At 43.7% G+C, this 20,000-nt stretch overlaps 1 protein-coding gene across 1 annotated transcript in view; it reads right to left on the reverse strand.

Annotated features, from left to right (window-relative positions):
- Positions 1-20,000, reverse strand: part of magi2b (membrane associated guanylate kinase, WW and PDZ domain containing 2b) — a gene marked incomplete at its 3' end in the record, with an annotated part of 475,453 nt that overhangs the window by 303,680 nt on the left and 151,773 nt on the right. Inside the window, 1 exon segment of the mRNA XM_084335313.1 lies at positions 9,483-9,599. Coding sequence (XP_084191439.1) covers positions 9,483-9,599 — 117 coding nt within the window.

The raw sequence follows: 20,000 nt of genomic DNA on the forward strand, positions 1-20,000 counted from the left end.
GATTAGTTCTTTATTTACGCCAGAAGAACTGACCGCTCATACCGCCAGAAAAGGGGCAACTGCACTTTGATTGACCTCTACAGCCTTTGCACTTCATCAACATATTAAGTTACTCCTTTTTTTTTGTATCCACTTTTTCTCCTTCTTTTTCAGTTTTTTTTCTCCCATCCCAATTTAGTAATTTAGTAATGCTGACAGCCGGATTCGATACCGGTGTCTCACGCGTTGGTGACGAGCGTTTAGACCGCTGCGCCAACCAGCCGCCACATATTAAGTTACTCCTGTGCATCAGTGTTACATATATGGCTGATTATTTTTTTCCTTTTCTTCATTATATACTTTTCATATGTTATTCTCCTCTCCTTTGCCTTCTTGTACTTTTTCTGGTTATTGGCTCTTGTTGCTCTGTTTTGAACATGACATCTATCTGTGTCTATCTTCCATTTTTTCACTATAGTGTTTGCCTTATGTCTCTGATCTTGTTTTGAGTTTATTTCCTAGACCATGTTTACATGTATTTCGTTCATATATGATTATGGACATTGATGGGATGAGAGTGGAACTTTGTACAAGCCCTTTGGGCTTCGTTCCCTCCTAGCACTGTTTTAAATAATGTGCTAAATAAATAAACTAAACTAAAACTAAACACTTAGAGTGGACTAAATGTGCACACAACACAATTAAACTAAGGTTAACCATTTGGGATATTGTACTGTATCGTCACAATGGAATAATGGCCTTCAAATGAGCAATCAGGAATACAACAATCCTACCACCGGCTGATTAACAAAGACCATCAGCATCAAGAGTACGGCGTGGCTGTGATCACCCTATCCATGCCTCTACAGATGTTAGATGAAAGGACTCCTATCTCCAGTCTGCAGAGAGAGAGAGACATCAGAGCCGCCTGCGTCTCGCAGAGGAGCTGATTCACTGGTAATAGCCTGCTGGCAGTGTGGAGTATTGACAGCAGGCAGAGCTGCTGGGGACAGCATCCTCTCAATGTCAATCATAGCAATGACATCCTACCCCCACAGGAACGAGCCAGCCGCGACCGACGCAGGCATGAACACACACACACACACACACACACACACCCTTATGAGATAAATACAGTAGCTTACACCCACAGTATAGCATGTGCATAAACAAAAACATTCTCCTGTGTACATCCTCCCATGTACACACACGCACAGTCAGCACATCAATGTCTAATAGATTTGTTGCTAGTTCCCATTGACACAACGAACACACGTGCATGCGCGAGTGCATGCACATTGATGCTGTACATACAGACACAGGACTGGGACCGAGGACTGTTGTATTTTAATCCCAGGGGTGTTTATATGTGACATTGCAGTCTTTGTTTTACTGGTAGCATGTCATTTCATGACATGTCTGTGTGTATGTTCATGACATGTTTACTGGTACCTGTGTGTATGTGTGTTTGTATACTTGCTTTTGTGTGTGTGTTTGAAATGCGAGTATGCAGTGTGTGTGTGTGTGTGTGTGTGTGGGGGGGCGTCACGGCAACGCAGGCCTGGAGACGAGAGGGTGGTTGCCGTGGAAACCACAGGCTGGCTGAGATCTCAGCGGCCGGACGACTCAGGGAGTGGAGGGAGAGACAGAATGAGAAGGAGAGGAACCGGTAAGAGAGAGATATAAAGAAGCAGCAGGGCAACATCCCCAGGGTGAAAGTAAGATAGAGAGAGAGAGAGAGAGAGAGAGAGAGAGAGAGAGAGAGAGAGAGAGAGAGAGAGAGAGAGAGAGAGAGAGAGAGAGAGAGAGAGAGAGAGAGAGAGAGAGAGAGAGAGAGAGAGAGATGTAACAATGATGAGACATGTAGGAGACATGTAGGAATGATGAGACATGTAGGAGACATGTAGGAATGATGAGACATGTTGGAATGATGAGACATGTAGGAATGATGAGACATTTTGGAATGATGGGACATGCAGGAATTATGAGACATGTTGGAATGATGAGACATAGGCCGTAAGGTGAAGGCTGTATCGTTTCATCCCGTTCCCACCTCGGCGGACTACACAATTTTCACTCTGGGTGAAAGATATATTGGTGTAGATTTAGGAACAAAAAGTTCTCCATTGACAACCCTGCCCGTTTTGCACAATCATAATTTTAAAGTCGGGACTAAATCGTTCCTCGCGAACGGATACTTGGTCACCACAGAGTTTTATTTGACGTAATTGGTCCTGAAAATTGTGTAGTCCGCCGAGGTGGGAACGAGAATAGTTTTCAAGCCACTTCTCAGCCTTCACCATACGGCCTAACATGTAGGAATGATGAGACATGTTGGAATGATGAGAATGAATGAATGAATGAATGAATGAATGAATGAATGAATGAATGAATGAATGAATGAAAACTTTATTTAACAGATTGCAGAATGGGTACAATACAGTACGGCTCAATACATACAATTGTTAAGGGGATGCAGACCTGAGAAAGACGTTTGTCTTGTTTCCATCAGGGTCCCCCATTTTCAATTCATATAGACATTTATGACATACACAACATACATGACATTTATGGCATAGGGACATATAGGTATTTAGTACTGATACATTTGTGACATAAACGGTATTCAAATATACAGTACTGTTACCCCTAGATCCTGACAGAGTATATACATATGATGGGGAGGGGACTGTACATTAGGAGGGGGTGGGTGGGTGGGAGGGAAATATACATACGGCGGGGAGGGAATATATACATGCGGTGGGGAGGAGACTGTCTATTAGGAGGTGGTGGGGGTTTTGGGCATTTACGGTGGCCAGTTTCGAATTGCAGCCTCCCGTAGGTGCTCTTTAAGAGCGGTTTTGAATGTGGGCAGGGATTCACATTCCTTTACAGCTTTGGGTAGGGCGTTCCACATTGTTGTGGCATAATTGCGAAACGTGTTTAGTCCCTTGTTTGAGCCAAATCTGGGTTTAACATGATTTGTTGAGCTTCCTCTGGTGTAGTGGTTGTGGTATTCACTGACCTTTGGGAAGTATTTTGACATGTACATGGGCACCCCGGTCGTATAGTGTATCTTGTAGACCAGGCCCATTGCAAGTTGCTGTACTCTGTCGTCTACTCTAAGCCATCCTAGGTTGTCAAAGTGGGCAGGGGTGAGGTGGGTTCTGGGGTTCAGGTCAAGTAGTAGTCTGACCAGTTTGTTTTGTGATGTTTGTAATTTTGTTTTAAGCGCCTTTGAGGTGCTTTGGTACCATGAGGTGCATGCATAGTCATAGTACCCTTGAATGAGTGCTCCTGCCAGAGTCTTCAGGGTATTCTTGTTTACCAGAGAGGAGATCCGGTACAAGAATCTAGTTCGTTGGTTGACTTTTTTTATTACATTGGATGCCATTTTGTCACAGGAAAGATTTGCCTCTAGGATGGAACCCAGGTAGGTAATTTCGTCTTTCCTTGTGACAATATTGTCACCCACTGTAACTGAGAAGCCGTCGGTCTTGCTGAGTTTGTTATTTGAACCGAAGAGAATGGACTCTGTTTTGCCCATGTGTAATGATAGTTTGTTATCAGCGAGCCATATGCAGATTTTGCCTAGTTCCGTGCTGAGGGTTTTTTCAACCTGCAACTTGTTCTCGTCAGAGACCAGCAGGGCTGAGTCGTCCGCAAACAGGAACAAGTTGCAGTCACAGGCTGCCGACATGTCATTTGCATAAATTAGGAAGAGTAGCGGTCCTAGTATGCTTCCTTGTGGAACACCACAGCTCACTGTGAGGGGGGGGGGATAGAGTACCGTTTACCTCTACCATCTGTTCTCTCCCCTTCAGGTAGGATTGCATCCAGCTCACTGATAAGCTATCAAAACCAATTGCTTTTAGCTTGTCCATTAGAATGGAGTGATTGACAGTGTCGAAGGCCTTTTGTAGGTCCAGCATGACCATGCCGCAGTATTTGCCCGCGTCCACCTCTTGTTTGATGTGGTCGTTCAAATAGAGGAGGCATGTGTCAGTGGAGTGGGATGTTTTGAAGCCAGATTGGAATTCGTAGATTAGATTTTTTTCCGCCAGGTACTTTTCGACCTGTTCGTAGACTATTTTCTCCATGACTTTCGAGATGGAGGTAAGAATAGAAACAGGGCGGTAGTTGCCTGGGTCTAATTTGCTTCCCTTTTTGTGCAGAGGGGTCACTCTCGCAATTTTGAAGTCCTTGGGGACGTGCCCGTGTTTTATAGAGAGGTTTATTATGTGTGTGATGACTGGGGTGATGGCGGCTGCTGCGTCTCTGAGGAATTTGGAGGGGATGTTGTCATGGCCAGTGGCCTTGTTAGGTTGGAGGGCGCTAAATTTTTTGAGTACCTCATCGGTTGTTACCATTTCAAGTTTGAAGTCGTCTTTGTGGACCCCTAGGTTTTTGTAGTTTCAAGTTTCTTTAATAGTTGTCATACAGAAGTACAGAATACTTTTGTACAAAATGCTTCTTACTGTTGCGCTCCAGAGACTGTGCATGACAAGATAAGTATGAAATAAAAACATAGTAAAAATAGTAAAAATTAGAAGTAAAAAAAGAGGTCACAGTGTTCAGTTTAGACATATGTACAATGTTCGTAGACGTAGTTACCATACAATATACAATACTGTGCAGTGTACTAATATACAATACTATATAGTGCAAGGCATAAATGGACGAGGTGCAGTTTAGGTACAATTCACAGTAGGTGTACGAGTTGTAGTGCAAATCCTTTATCAATAAATATAAAGTGTAAGTGTGTTTGTGTGATCTAAAGTGTGGAGAGTGGGTGCTGCAGTGTGTTGTTTGTTTGAGTGAGTGTGTGCGTGTGGGTGTGTGTGCTGTGTGCATTTGATGGTTGTTGCATAGTGATTATTGTTCGTTTAGCGATTATTGTTCGTTTAGCAGCCTGATGGCCTGGGGATAGAAGCTCCTTCTGAGTCTTTCTGTGCTCGCCATAAGACTCCGGTATCGCTTGCCTGACGGCAGCAGTTCAAAGAGGCAGTTGTTCGGGTGGCTCGAGTCCTTAATAATTCTCTTAGCCTTCCCCTTGCACCGCTTGTTGTAAATGTTCTGGAGGGTGGGAAGCCCCCCTCTAATTGTGCGTTCGGCTGAACGTGTCACTCTTTGTAGTCTGCTACGGTCTTTTGCAGTGCTATTCCCAAACCAGGAGGTGATGTTGCCGGTCAGGATGCTCTCTATTGTACATGAGTAGAAGTTCCTAAGGATCTTCTGACTGACTTGGAACTTCCTTAGGCGCCTGAGGAAGTAGAGGCGTTGTCGTGCCTTCTTCACAACACTGTCAATGTGTGTGGTCCATGTCAAGTCCTCGGATATGTGGGCTCCGAGGTACTTGAAACTGTTCACTCTCTCAACTGGTGCCCCGTCGATGCTGAGGGGGCTGTAGTCCTTGACCCCCGACCTCCTGAAGTCCACAATCATCTCTTTTGTTTTGCTGACGTTCAGGGAGAGGCAGTTCTCCTGACACCACTGTGACAGGTTCTCTACCTCTTCCAGGTAGGCCCTTTCGTCGTTGGCAGAGATCAGGCCCACCACTACTGTGTCATCAGCAAATTTGATGATGGTGTTGTTGTTCCGCTGTGCTACGCAGTCATGTGTGTACAGGGAGTAGAGGAGGGGGCTCAGAACACAGCCCTGGGGGGCCCCTATGTTGAGCGTGATGGATGAGGAGGTGCAGTTGCCGGCTCTTACCACCTGGGGTCTGCCCGTCAGGAAGTCCAGGACCCACTGGCACAGGTCATAGTTCAAGCCCAGGTCCCTGAGCTTGGCTATGAGTTTGGAGGGGACTATGGTATTGAATGCTGAGCTGTAGTCGATGAACAGCATTCTCACATAGTTCCCCTGCCTCTTGTCCAGATGTGATGCTGCTGTGTGCAGCACATGGGCTATGGCGTCCTCCGTGGACCTGTTGGGGCGATATGCAAATTGCAGAGGGTCCAGGTTGATGGGGAGGGAGGAACAGATGTAGCCCTTCACTAGCTTCTCAAAGCACTTCATGGCTATGGAGGTGAGGGCTACAGGGCGGTAGTCGTTGAGGCAAGCGGGCGTAGATTTTTTGGGTACAGGGATGATGGTGGACTTCTTCAGACAGGTGGGGATGACGGCCTGTTCCAAGGACAGGTTGAAGATGTCAGTGAATACCGGGGCCAGTTGGTCGGCACAGACTTTTAGGACGCGGCCGGGGATGCCGTCCGGTCCTGCTGCCTTCCTGATATCCACTTTTTTAAAGATCCGTCTCACCTCATGCTCTGTTACCCTGAACACTGAGTCTCCATCAGCAGACCCCCCCCCCCCCATTGCCGTGGTTTGTAGGCTGGTGTTGTTGTTCACAGCCTCAAACCTCGCATAGAAGGAGTTGAGATCATTTGCTAAGGAGATGTCACTGTTCAGTTTGAGGGGGGTTCCTTTGTAGTCTGTCATTGTTCTGAGGCCCTGCCACATGCCTCTAGAGTCAGCCTGTTCAAACTGAAGTTCAACTTTATCCCTGTAACGCCGTTTTGCCTCTATTACTGCTCTCCTGACGTTGTATCTTGCCATCTTGTGTTCTTCCATGTTGCCTGTCACCAGCCCGGTGTTGTATGCTGATGTGCGCACTTTCAGAGCCTCACGGACGGATTTGTCTACCCAGGGCTTTTGATTTGGGTAGATATTAATTTTGGTGGTGGGGATTATTACTTCTACCTGAGTACAGACATAGTCAATCACCGTTTCGGTGTATTCGTTAATATTGGCTGTGTTATCACGGAATACACTCCATTCTGTGCTTCCCAGCACTGCTTGGAGTGACTCCACTGACGTCACGGCCCAACGCTTAACCTCTCGCGAGACCACCGGCGTTCGCTTGAGACTCTGTTTGTACTTAGGCAAAAGGAAAATGGCGGCGTGATCGCTTTTACCGAATGGACTAAGAGCCTGTGACTTGTACCCATTCTTAAATTGTGAGTATACATGGTCTAATATGTTCTCGCCTCTGGTGGGACAGGTCACATGCTGATAGAAATTCGGCAGCACCTTTTTAAGACGCGCGCTGTTGAAATCCCCCAAGACCAAAATGGCAGCGTCAACATTAGCTGCTTGGAGTTTGTTTACCTCGTCGTGAAGTTTTGAAAGTGCGACCTCAGTGTTCGCGTGTGGTGGAATGTACACTCCGATGAGGATGATGGACGTTAACTCTCTTGGGAGGAAGAAGGGTCGACATTTTATCGTGATAAACTCCAGGTCTGGGGAGCAGTGGTTAGACATTTCCTTTGTGTTGCCTACATCGCACCACTCCTTGTTTATCATGAAGGCAATGCCGCCTCCTTTCTTCTTTAATGACTCTAATGCCGTCCGGTCTTTGCGTAGAACGAAGAAGTGGTCTGCCGGTTCTATTGCATGATTCGGGACATCTGGACTCAGCCAAGTTTCTGTGAAACAGAGGACGTTACAATCCCGAATGTCCCTCTGGAATTGGATCCTTGCTCTGATGTCGTCCAATTTGTTTCCTATCGATTGCACATTGGCCAACAATATGCTGGGCAATGTGGTTCTGTGTCGTTTGGACCTCAGTCTGTTCCGGACCCCGGCTCTCTTTCCTCGTCTTCGCGGCGGCTTCTTGGCGTCTTGGCCATGGCCGGCATAACAAAGGATCTCGGCGGGCCATTTCTGCTGTTCAGCGATCCGATCCAGAGAGCAATCCAAACGGTAAGTTTTTCTTAATCCAATGTCAATGATTGACTGACGGTCATACACATATAATGCACCAACAGTTGGTGCAAATAAAACTCCTAATACTATAAAAATTAACAAAATAAAGCACAGTCTCGTCGGAGCGATCAGAAAGGCAGCCATCAGAGCGGCGCCAGTTGTTGTAAGACAGGGTTTGTAGTATGCTACTATGTGTTCTACCCCATAATGCCCTGAGTGGGAGGGTAGTTTGTTTACCAGTGTTGTGGCTATGTTTGTGAAGAAGATGTTTAAGTAATTGGCTACATCCAGCTTGTCTGTGATGAGCGTGTTGTCCGTCTTTATGTTTATGTTTGAGAATCTGGTTTTAAGTTTTTTACTGCAGCCTAGTTGATTATTGAGTAATTTCCAAAGTTCGCGTGGTTTGTTTTTGTTTTCCTCAGTTTTGTCGTTGATGAAATTTCTTTTTGAGGTTCTGATCATGGTGTTTACATCATTTCTTAGTCTGTTTCTTTGAATTTTTTGTTCTACCACGTGAGACATGTAGGAATGATGAGACATGTAGGAATGATGAGGAACATTTTAAGAATGACGAGACGTGGAAAGGATGAGAGAAAGAAGAGAAGAGACATGTTTTTTAATCTCATTGATGTTGCTGCTGCTGCATGATCTAAACTAAAGAATGTCACTGTTTGCTGTAAAAGGTATAAACTGACATGACGATAAAGATCCTGAATCTGAATAGGAATGCTGGGGGACAGTTTGAGAGACAAGATGACAGAGCTTGACTCCTGATTTTTGAGGTTGATTATTCTGTAGTTGCCTTGATTGAATAAAACATGTAGGATTGATTGAATTTGTTCCAACCTTTATTTGCTATGTATTATGGGCATTGTGAGGCATGCTTAGTGTCCCAGAGGACTGTTAAAATGTAATGCCGTTTTGAATACACAGTTTGGTTTGTTGGCTAATCAATGTGTACATTGATCCATATACGCCTCCATTAATTTGTGCTAAGCTGAGCTATCTTGCAGCCAGAGAGATTTCTACTGGATGCAGGCAAGAAGATAGATACCAATTTCCTCTCTGTGCGTTCAGTAGAAAGCTATCCGGCTGCAAGATAGCCTAGCTTAGCACAAATTAATGGAAAAGGATATGGACCAGCTAGCCTAGCTGGTGGCCAAAAACACCTCTCCCTTGAGATTTAAGCTAGGCTAATGGTCCGTATCCGCTTCCACTAATTTGTGCTAAGCTAGGCTAGCTTTCTACTGAACGCACATAAAGGGAAATAATTGGTATCTATCTTCTCGTCTGGCTCTGGAGAAGACGGTAAGTGCATTTCCCATGACATTGCACCCCATCGTAACTTAAAATAGAGATGGGAGGGGGGGACGGGACTGTGTGATCATCCATCTTCTAAGTGCATTTCACCTAAATCTGGATACCAGCCATGACCCCACACGCACACGGACGACGGGATGAGAAAAGTGCAGAGAGACATTTCATCGGCGACCCAATGCGTGTGTGTGTGTTCCTGTGTGTGTTCCTGTGTGTCTGCCATCTTACATGTGTGTGTTGCTGCATGACAAATAAAGACTTCCTAAGAATAAAAAAGAAGATAATGGGTCATTGAGACCTATCCCTAGTTGGGACGCCCCGTGCTGGGAGAGGGTGGGGGGCAGAGTGGGGGGGTGGACTCACAGGGTACTGTGCGGAGGTAGAGGGTGGGAGGCAGAGTGGGGGGGGTGGACTCACAGGGTACTGTGTGGAGGTAGAGGGTGGGAGGCAGAGTGGGGGGGGGAGGGTGGACTCACAGGGTACTGTGCGGAGGTAGAGGTTGTCTCTGATGATCTGCTGGTGGTCGTGGTCCACAGAACCCTTTGAGAAGCGCAGGTTGAGGTAATGCCGCAAGTCCTTATCGACCACGCCACCTGCACACACACACACAGGGAGAGAAACAGTTACAACACGCACATCACACACTCTTCAAGTTAGACTGCATGATACAGGTTAGAACATACAGAGAGAGAGAGAGAGAGAGAGAGAGAGAGAGAGAGAGTGAGAGTGAGAGAGAGAGAGAGGGAAAGTATTAACCTCTTTTATATAAGCTGAGATGTTCGCTTTGCTTGTATTAAACACAAGCAGAAGGCCGTGACGCACGCACGCAAACACACACACACGGTACTGAAGAATTGCTGCTGACATTGATGTCTGCCTTGCTGTGAGCTTATAATTCTTTGTACCAAAGAATACTTTGTTTATGTGAAATATGGGGACATTACATAGTGTGACGAGCCTGGTGGTGTTCAGACTCGTCACGGTTCAAAAAACAAACAAATTCAAATGTCCACACAAGTGCAATAACAATCAATAAGAATATATATTGATTATAGGCAGAATATAGTTAGACGGGCAAATAGAATGGTCGTAATACAGTCCGATGGTCAGAACACAAAACAGGCTCTCATACAAAAAAAGGGATTGTTCAATACTCCGAGTAGTCGTCCGGTCCAGGGTCAGTACACAAGGGGGTTTCTCAGCCAGTCCAGGGTCCAGTACACAATGAACACCTTCTCGCCTTCACCTCTCCTCTCACTACCTCTCACCTCGCAAAACCCCGTAAACAACAATCTCTCTCTCTCAATGTCACAACTCCAACCTCACCTCCACTCAACTCACCTCTCACTAACCTAGTGTATTTGTAGTGTGTGTGTCTGGGGTGTGTGCGTGTGAGATGTGGGTGAACTAATGATGCACAGATGTGTTCTATCAGTACTAATCAGCTACCTAATTGTTTCCACTCCTTACGTGGCAGTGATATCTCCCATCCTTCACATATCCATGATGAGAGGGGGGTGATATCTGCCACATAGACATACATGCATTCTATAACTAACCCTAACCTTATCCCTAACCTAACCATAACCTAATTTGTGTTATGGGGACACCCAAATTTGTCCCCATAATGTTTTTGGTACGAATTGCGTGATTGTGTAAACAGGTCAGTGTCCCCTGTAGTATAGAAATACAAGTACACACACACGCGCGCACATACTGTATGGTCCCTGGTGAGGATGGTTTTCCGCTGGCGGATACGGCTCTGTGTGTTTGCGGAGCACAAACGCTCCCTCGTGAGGATGGCTTTTCCGTTCGTGGATACCGTTCTGTGTGCTCGTATCAAGTGCACATGCCTGGTTTTCATGTGTGTGTGGGTTTTGGCAATAAATAAATGCCATACACACCCACGCGTTACACACACACAGACAATCATTCTAGATAGACTCGATTATACAGGTTAGAACGCACACACACAAACACACAGAGGAACACACAGAAACACAAACACATTCACACACACCACACAGAAACAAAAACACACACACAGACACAGACACACAAACACATTTACACAAACCACACAGAAACACAAACACAGAAACACAAACATTCACACACACAAACAAACACTAGATTATACAGGTTAGAACGCATACACAAACGCACAGAGAAACACACAGAAACACAAATGCACGTGCCCCAAAATACACACACTCAGACACACACACACAAGATAGACTATATTATGCAGGTTAGAACACACACACACACACACACACACACACACACACACACACACACACACACACACACACACACACACACACACACACACACACACACACACACACACACACACACACACACACACACACACACACACACACACACACACACACACACACACACACACACACACACACACACACACACACACACACACACACACACACATCATGGTAATTGTGTACACCTGCAGGCCCAACATGCAGTGTCAGCATGCAGAGTGTGGAGGACAGGGCCTCCTTACACCTCTCCTCTGCATCCCTGCTTCTGATTATCAGCTACACCAGGCGCTGACTGTCCGTCATCCTGTATGTCACTGACACCACACTGCACGAGCAGGTACCCTGCAACAAACATGTGGTTCACGTGTCCCTATATGGTGGCCGCTTTCATCCAAAGGTACCTGATGGAACCGTGACTGTATACATCTTATACCATAGGATAAGATAAGAATGATATTCCTTTATTGACCCCCTTGGCGAAATCTGGGCATCATAGCTGTATGGGGGAGGGGAGGTACAGGTACAGTATGGGCAGGGTAATAGTAGAAAGATGTAAATATAGTAGGCCGTACGGTGAAGGCTGAGAAGTGGCTAGAAAACAATTCTCGTTCCCACCTCGGCGGACTACACAATTTTCACTCTGGGCTAAAGATCTATTGGTGTAGATTTAGGAATAAAAAATTCTCCATTTACAATCCTGCACGTTTTGCGCAATCAGAATTTTAAAGTCGGGACTAGATCGTTCCTTGCGAACGGATACTTGGTCACCACAGAGTTTTATTTGACGTAATTGGTGCGAGTTCGGTCACGTATATTGCGCTCGACCAATAGCAGCTCTCTTTGTTGCGAGGATACGGCCGTCGGGTGACAACAAATGACATCCACAGATTAACGTTACATCCGAACAGGACGAAAATGGACAAAAAACACCTTCTAACGTTCGCAAAAAGGTTTCTAAACAATGTTATATGCATCTCACGTCTGTTCAGAAAGAACGTGTACAAGATTTTACACAGACACGGTGGAATAGATATAGAAACTGTGTCGAACGGTGTCTTAACCCAGGGGTTCCCAAAGTGGGGGTTGCGAGCCGCCGCGGGGGGGTCGCCAGATGATTATAAAAAAATGTATATATCCAAAAAAAATATATATTTCGTTTAATAGTTAGATAACCTAGGTGGGGAACAACCAGGTGATTACTGCAACTCACACAAGTTGGAGAACTATCTCTCTCTCTCTTGCTCTCACACACACACAATGGGAGCTGCATGTGATTGGTGAGGCGGGACCCTTACAAACAACTGTTGTTGCTAATCATTGACACATGCTAGCCTGTAATAATCCCCCCCAGAAAAATCTACTTTGCATTTGATATATTGCAAATATATGCCATCACACACACTGGCATTTAAAGGGTTAGAATTATAAAATGAATATGTGGTGTTATGACCAGGGCTGAAGTTGAATAAAAGATTGTATTTTTTTCAATCTGACATTACAAAAAAACAGAAAATCCATCAAAATCAGTGTTGTTGCTAATCATACATATACTAGCCTGTTTTTTAACAATCATTTGTGATGCTATCACAAACACTGGCATTTAAATGGTACAAATAAAAAAAAATCCTGCACCAGAATGCAGGAAATGAAGTCTTTGTAACAAACTATTTCCTGGTGGGGGACCCCCAGACCCCCTGCTTAAAAAGTGGCCTGACTGGGGCTATATTTTGCACTATATTTCCTGGCCTGAATGATTTCCCCAGTCCGGCCCTGGTTAAAAGCCTCCAATGCTTATTACTTTGGGGGACCCTGATTAGATTGTATTTTATTGTCATTATATTTGCATACAACGAGATTTGGGACTCAAACCTAAGGTGCAGTAATAAAATCACAAGTAATAAAAGAGAAACATAAAAATACTATACAGAAACATAAAATGCTATACAATAAGACAATGTTACAGTCCTGTACAATATACAAAATAACAACAATATACAGAATAGCAATCAGTGTCAGATAGTAGTGGGTGGGTATTGCACTGTGGATATTGCACATCAGGATGTTGCACAGTGTGGGAGGAGGGGGAAAGGTGAATTACCCTAGACCAGTCTACCTTTGATGGTCTTAGGAAATATGTGTGCCCCCGGACCGATGTAAAAATTTGCTGGGGGGCGCATTATAAATGCTTATATCATATTATATAAAGCATTCTGCATGACATCATCGGCTTTACCAGAACTCTCTATGCCCCCGACAAGTGACGCATTGTACCAACACCGCAAAAGGGCAAATTACCAAGCAGCTATAATGAGACATTCATTGAAAGCTATAATGTGTGCCCCTTCACCTGTTGGCAATGGGTGGCACGTCGAGGATGGGGAGTTAACAGTGACCTGGATGACTACAAATCCGGCCCCTGATAGTGTGTTGCAGGTAGTCCACTGCGGTTGCAAACAAGGACAATTTGAGACAGGAAGATGTTCATGTGTGTCTGTAAAACTGCCATGTACAGATCTTTGTCAATGCCAAAACTGTGCAAATGTTTCTAAGGAAAACCGAAGATAGGGCTACATGGGATGATGACTCAGATGATAGTGGTGAGGATGATTAACATCAGTGTTGCCTGGGAAGTGTGGAGGTTTATTCGTCACATACATACACAACTAACACAAGTTTAAAGTTTCAAGTTTGTTTATTATTTATCACAATAAAATACATGTACTTTACGATGAAATGCTTGTTTCTGTATGAGCCCCTGAGAGTGTGCTTCATACAGTAAAAAAAAAAAGTAAGCAAGTAAAAAGTAAGTAAAGAGGAATATTCAATATACAATACAGAGTAAAATGAGTAAACAGTGAGGTGTGTGGAGAGATCAGTGTCAAACTGATCTCAACAAATACAAACAAATCACACTACTACGGTATAATCCTAATCCCCTCGCCCTATACATCCCGACCCCAGTCCACACCCTCATCCACCACCACACTTCCCAGGCAACACTGATGTTAATCATCCTCACCACTATTATCTGAGTTATCATCCCATGTAGCCCTATCTTCTAGGGGTGGAACGGTTCACAACAAGTTCGGTTCGTATCACGGTTTTAGGTTTACGGTTTTCGGTTCGGTATACGTTGTTTAACTTCTTTTTTTTAAATGTAACACTCCAGAAATACCATACATCAGCATAAGATATATACCGTAAATCCTCAAATATAGGACGGGTCTTCTATTTACCTCAGCTGCAAAGAGCACCAGGCCTTTATTAGAGAGAGGCTTATATAAGAGGCAGGCCTTAATTTCTAAAAATGACACTCATGGACATAATCCCTTCATTTTTTTTATTGCATTATTATTATTATTATTATTATTATTATTATTATTATTATTATTATTATTATTATTATTATTATTATTATTATTATTATTATTATTATTTTTTTTTAATACGTACATTGTCTGTCTACATTTATTTAGACTAGCATTGGTATTTAAATATTGAGTGCTGTTGAGTAATTGTGGGATTAACGTAATTCACACACTGAAATTGGAACGGTCTATACTAGGTTGCGGGGTCCGGGGACGATTTAGCGTGTGGTACCTCTCAACTCTTCCTCAGTCGAATCGAGTTGATAATAATGCAGTGGCTTTAGCTGACGTTATCATAGCATCATGATCTGTAATGCGTCACTGGACAACGCCAGCCTCGCCTGCCAACACCATATAGATAGCGAACGTTAACGTTTGCAAACGAAGTCAACGTCATCCAGCTGACACCACAGATCTAGATATTATGACAACGTTAGCTAACGCTAAAGCTAAAGCTAACGCGAGGGAAACGTTAATGTACGGTAGTCAGTGTAGCGGGAGGCAGCACTTGATTTGCATTGGCAAGAGTTTCTCATTCTATATCACGGCACGAAAAATAAAAATAAATCTTTTTTTTGCGACCTTATATTGGAGACCGGCCTGTATTTGTCTGCATGCATCAACCCTCTGCCATTATAAGAGGCCCGTCCTTTAATCGAGTACCCTCCACTATTAGAGGATTTACAGTAGCCTAAAAATAATCCAATTTTTCAGTTATTCTCAAGGACATAGTCATGCAAAAACTGAAAGAATGAGGCCATTTGACATCAGGCACATTATTTTGACAGTGACAGTTAGAGCTAGGAGAGATTTTGGTACAGCAAGAGGGGAGACATTGCTGATTTAAACATGCTTCTCATTTATTTGGTAAAAAAAAAGGTTTACCTTTAATAATGTTTGGCACACAAAGACTGAACTGAGGAAAAATATAGGCAACGTTTGTCAAAGTATTAACTCGTCAATATACCCCCCTTCCCCACTAATCGAACTGGTGTCGTGGAGTCACTTCTCTGTGAGCGTTTCCACGGTTAGCTTGCGGCTAACATTAGTTTGCTTGCAGCTAAAGTTAGTTAGCTCGTAGCTAACGTAATGTTATATAACCGAACAATACACACATGCCCCGAATGCGTACCGTTCGGTACGACCTCCACGGTTCGGGGCATGTGCGTATTGTTCGGTACACGGTTAGAATGTGTACCATTCCACCCCTACTATCTTCGGTTTCCATAGAAACATTTGCACAGTTTTGGCATTGACAAAGATCTGTACATGGCAGTTTTGCAGACACACATGAACATCTTCCTGTCGATGATGCCATGCAGAATGCTTTATATCTGGCATCATTCATATTCTTAGCTGATGGCTGGCCATACAGGTGGCACATATTTGCTAAGACCATCAAAGGTAAACTGGTCTAGGGTAATTCACCTTTCCCCCTCCTCCCACACTGTGCAACATCCTGATGTGCAATATCCACAGTGCAATACCCACCCACTAGGTGTGACGGATCATATTGGTCTGCGTTGTGTTTAGGGCTGACCTTCGAAGCTTTTTTTGGCAATCGAAGCTTCGGGGCCGAGCTTCGATTTTAATTCGGAGCTTTTTTTTTTTTTTTTTATTGTTTATCTTATGTTGTGGGACTTGTACAGCACTTTCATAAACGTTGTTGTTTTTAAATGTGCTCTATAAATAAAGTGGGTTGGATTAATTAATTAAGTAGCCCCTTTCGTGACTGAGCCAACAAGGTTTCACTCGGCTGTGTGATTTAATTCAAGGTGGATCGCTGTTGTCGTTTGAACAACTTCAGATTTCATGGGAACTACCAATCCCCCAAATTAGGGCTGGGCGATATGGAAAAAAATCATATCGCGATAACGATATGATAATTTTATTTTATTTCTCGATATCGATAATTATCGAATTGTTATAAGTATAGTGTTACATCCCCTCACACTCCAGTTCTCAGGCTGCAGCTGGTTTAAAAGCTAAAGTAAACCGGCTTCTCTGCTGGCTGTGGCTCCAGAGGAGTTGAACAGTTCTGGCTCTGCTAGTTTATTTTCGATCTTTTGGCGCTTTTTTGGTGGACAAACCACCGCACATGTGCACTGTGACTCGTGACTGTAGTCTAGTTCTGCTAGCACACATAGCCTACTGTGTACAGACGGTTTCAAAATGTATTTTAAATTAGAAAGCAAACAAAATAAATGGACAAGAGAAAAAGAAATCTGAATTTGGTCAGTATTGTCATTTGGACAAGCAAAGCCATTACTTTAAGTTGCAGGCAAGAAAGACAAGTCTGTCCACTGTCTCTGGTTTTAAAACTGCCCTGTTGCAGGTAAAAAAAAAAAAAAAAAAAAAAAAAAAAAAAAAACGATTTTTCGATTTTTTTTTAAATTTCGATATTCGATATCGATTATTAAAATATATCGCGATATTTATCGTTATCGTTATATCGCCCAGCCCTACCCCAAATCAAGAATGTTTAAGATGAATGAAGTAAGATTTTGATTATTTGAAATATGGCCTGTGTAGACTAAACTATGCACAGAATTATGTCAGTCTACAAGGTCCGGATTCTACATGGTCCGGCAATGTAGACCTTGTAGACTCCACTACAGACCAATTATCAGTGAATGTTCATGCATTTTTAAGAAGGGCAACTTCCACAAAAAAACAAAGAACTCACCAAAACATCTCAGTAGCACCTTATCTAAATTTTATTTCCTATTTTGTTTATTCATCCCAGTATCTTTCTTTCTTATGTGTGGAATTCTACAAGGCATGTAGGTGTATATGTATTTGAGGATGATATCCTTCAAACAGGCAATAGTGATGATATAATTTGGGCAGTGCTGAGCTGGGTTACTTTCCTCCAGTGTATTTGTCCCCCACACACACACACACACACACACACACACACACACACACACACACACACACACACACACACACACACACACACACACACACACACACACACACACACACACACACACACACACACACACACACACACACACACACACACACACACACACACACACACACACACACACACACACACACACACACACACACACACACACACACACACACACACACACACACACACACACACACACACACACACACACACACACACACACACACACACACACACACACACACACACACACACACTTACATTTAGTCATTTAGCTGACGCTTTTATCCAAAGCGACTTACAAGTTCTGTACGACAAGACAGCAAGAAGGGTACAACTCTATCAGCTGAGTAACAATGTTTATCAAAGTGTTGCGTGTTACAGTGTAGGTTAGTTTATTAGGAAAAGTGCATGACAGTAAGGTTAGTCACGGTTAGATTTTATTTTTATTTTTTTTAATCATTTCAGATAATGGTTGAAGAAGTGAGTCTTTAGTCGACGGCGAAAGATTGGACGGGATTCGGCTGTCCTAACTGGGATGGGTAGTTCTCACACACACACACACACACACACACACAAATCGAAGTAAAAAAAAAATATTGAAAAAAAAAATGTTTGAAGAAAATTTTGGTATTTTTTATTTTTTTTTTTACTTCGATTATTTTTTAATGTTCGAAGCTTGTGCCATCGAACGAAGCTTCGAAGCTTCGAAGTATTTAAGACAGCCCTAGTTGTGTTTGATGTTAAATGTTAATGTCCCGAGGGGGAGTCGAACAGGGGGCTCCCGCGTCCGCGGGGCGACGACACAGGCCGCTGCACTAAGAAGCGAATTCACTCCTAACTACCGTACCTATGCGTCTGTTAACCCTGTTATGGGGAAGTGAGTTTAATTTACCAGCCCGCACTGCCACAGTCACTCGTCAACACACCTGTTTCCGTGATTGTGGACATACCCACAGGCTTCCCCGTTACACTCACCTCCCTAAACTCACGCCCCTCAGGACATCCGGGTCACTGGGCACCACTGTGACGGATCATATTGGTCTGCGTTGTGTTTGATGTTAAATGTTAATATCCCGAGGGGGAGTCGAACAGGGGGCTCCCGCGTCCGCGGGCGACGACACAGGCCGCTGCACTAAGAAGTGAATTCACTCCTAACTACCGTACATATGCGTCTGTTAACCCTGTTATGGGGAAGTGAGTTTAATTTACCAGCCCGCACTGCCACAGTCACTCGTCAACACACCTGTTTCTGTGACTGTGGACATACCCACGGGCTTCCCCGTTACATAGGCTACCATCTGACACTGTGATTGTTATTTGTGTATTACTATTCTGTATATTGTTGTTATTTTGTATATTGTACAGGACTGTAACATTGTCTTATTGTATAGCATTTAATGTTTCTGTATAGGATTTTATGTTTCTCTTTTATTACTTGTGATTTTATTACTGCACCTTAGGTTTGAGTCCCAAATCTCATTGTATGCAAATAATGACAATAAAGTACAATCTAATCTAATCAGGGTCCCCCATTTTCAATTCCTCATGACATTTATGACATACAGATATATATCATGACATTTATGACACAAATCGATCTCTAAACAATGTTTGTATGTCTCCACAATGGTATGACGTTCGACACAGTTTCTATATCTATTCCACCGTGTCTGTGTAAAATCTTGTACACGTTCTTTCTGAACGGACGTGAGATGCATATAACATTGTTTAGAAACCTTTTTGCGAACGTTAGAAGGTGTTTTTTGTCCATTTTCGTCCTGTTCGGATGTAACGTTAATCTGTGGATGTCATTTGTTGTCACCCGACGGCCGTATCCTCGCAACAAAGAGCTGCTATTGGTCGAGCGCAATATACGTGACCGAACTCGCACCAATTACGTCAAATAAAACTCTGTGGTGACCAAGTATCCATTCGCGAGGAAAGATCTAGTCCCGACTTCAAAATTCTGATTGCGCAAAACGGGCAAGATTGTAAATGGAGAACTTTTTATTCCTAAATCTACACCAATAGATCTTTAGCCCAGAGTGAAAATTGAGTAGTCCGCCGAGGTGGGAACGGGATGAAACGACACAGCCTTCACCTATAGGCCTATAGGCAATCAAATTAGATCTGAATAAGGTAAATGGTAAATGTATATAGCGCTTTTATCCAAAGCGCTTTACAATTTATTTTGTTCCTGACATTCACCCATTCAAGGTGCCAACCTGCTCATTGGGAGCAGTTAGGGGTTAAGTGTCTTGCTCAAGGACACTTCAACACGCTGCATGGGAAGAGCGGGAATCAAACCGGGAACCTTCTTATCACCAGACAACCGCTCTACCTCCTGAGCCACTGTCGCCCAAATAGGAAGTAAACGGTGTAAACAAAGGTGCAGATGAGGGTCCGTATGCC

Source organism: Notolepis coatsorum, assembly GCF_963971535.1.
Source record: "Notolepis coatsorum genome assembly, chromosome: 18".
In the NCBI taxonomy this organism is placed as follows: Eukaryota; Metazoa; Chordata; class Actinopteri; order Aulopiformes; family Paralepididae; genus Notolepis; species Notolepis coatsorum.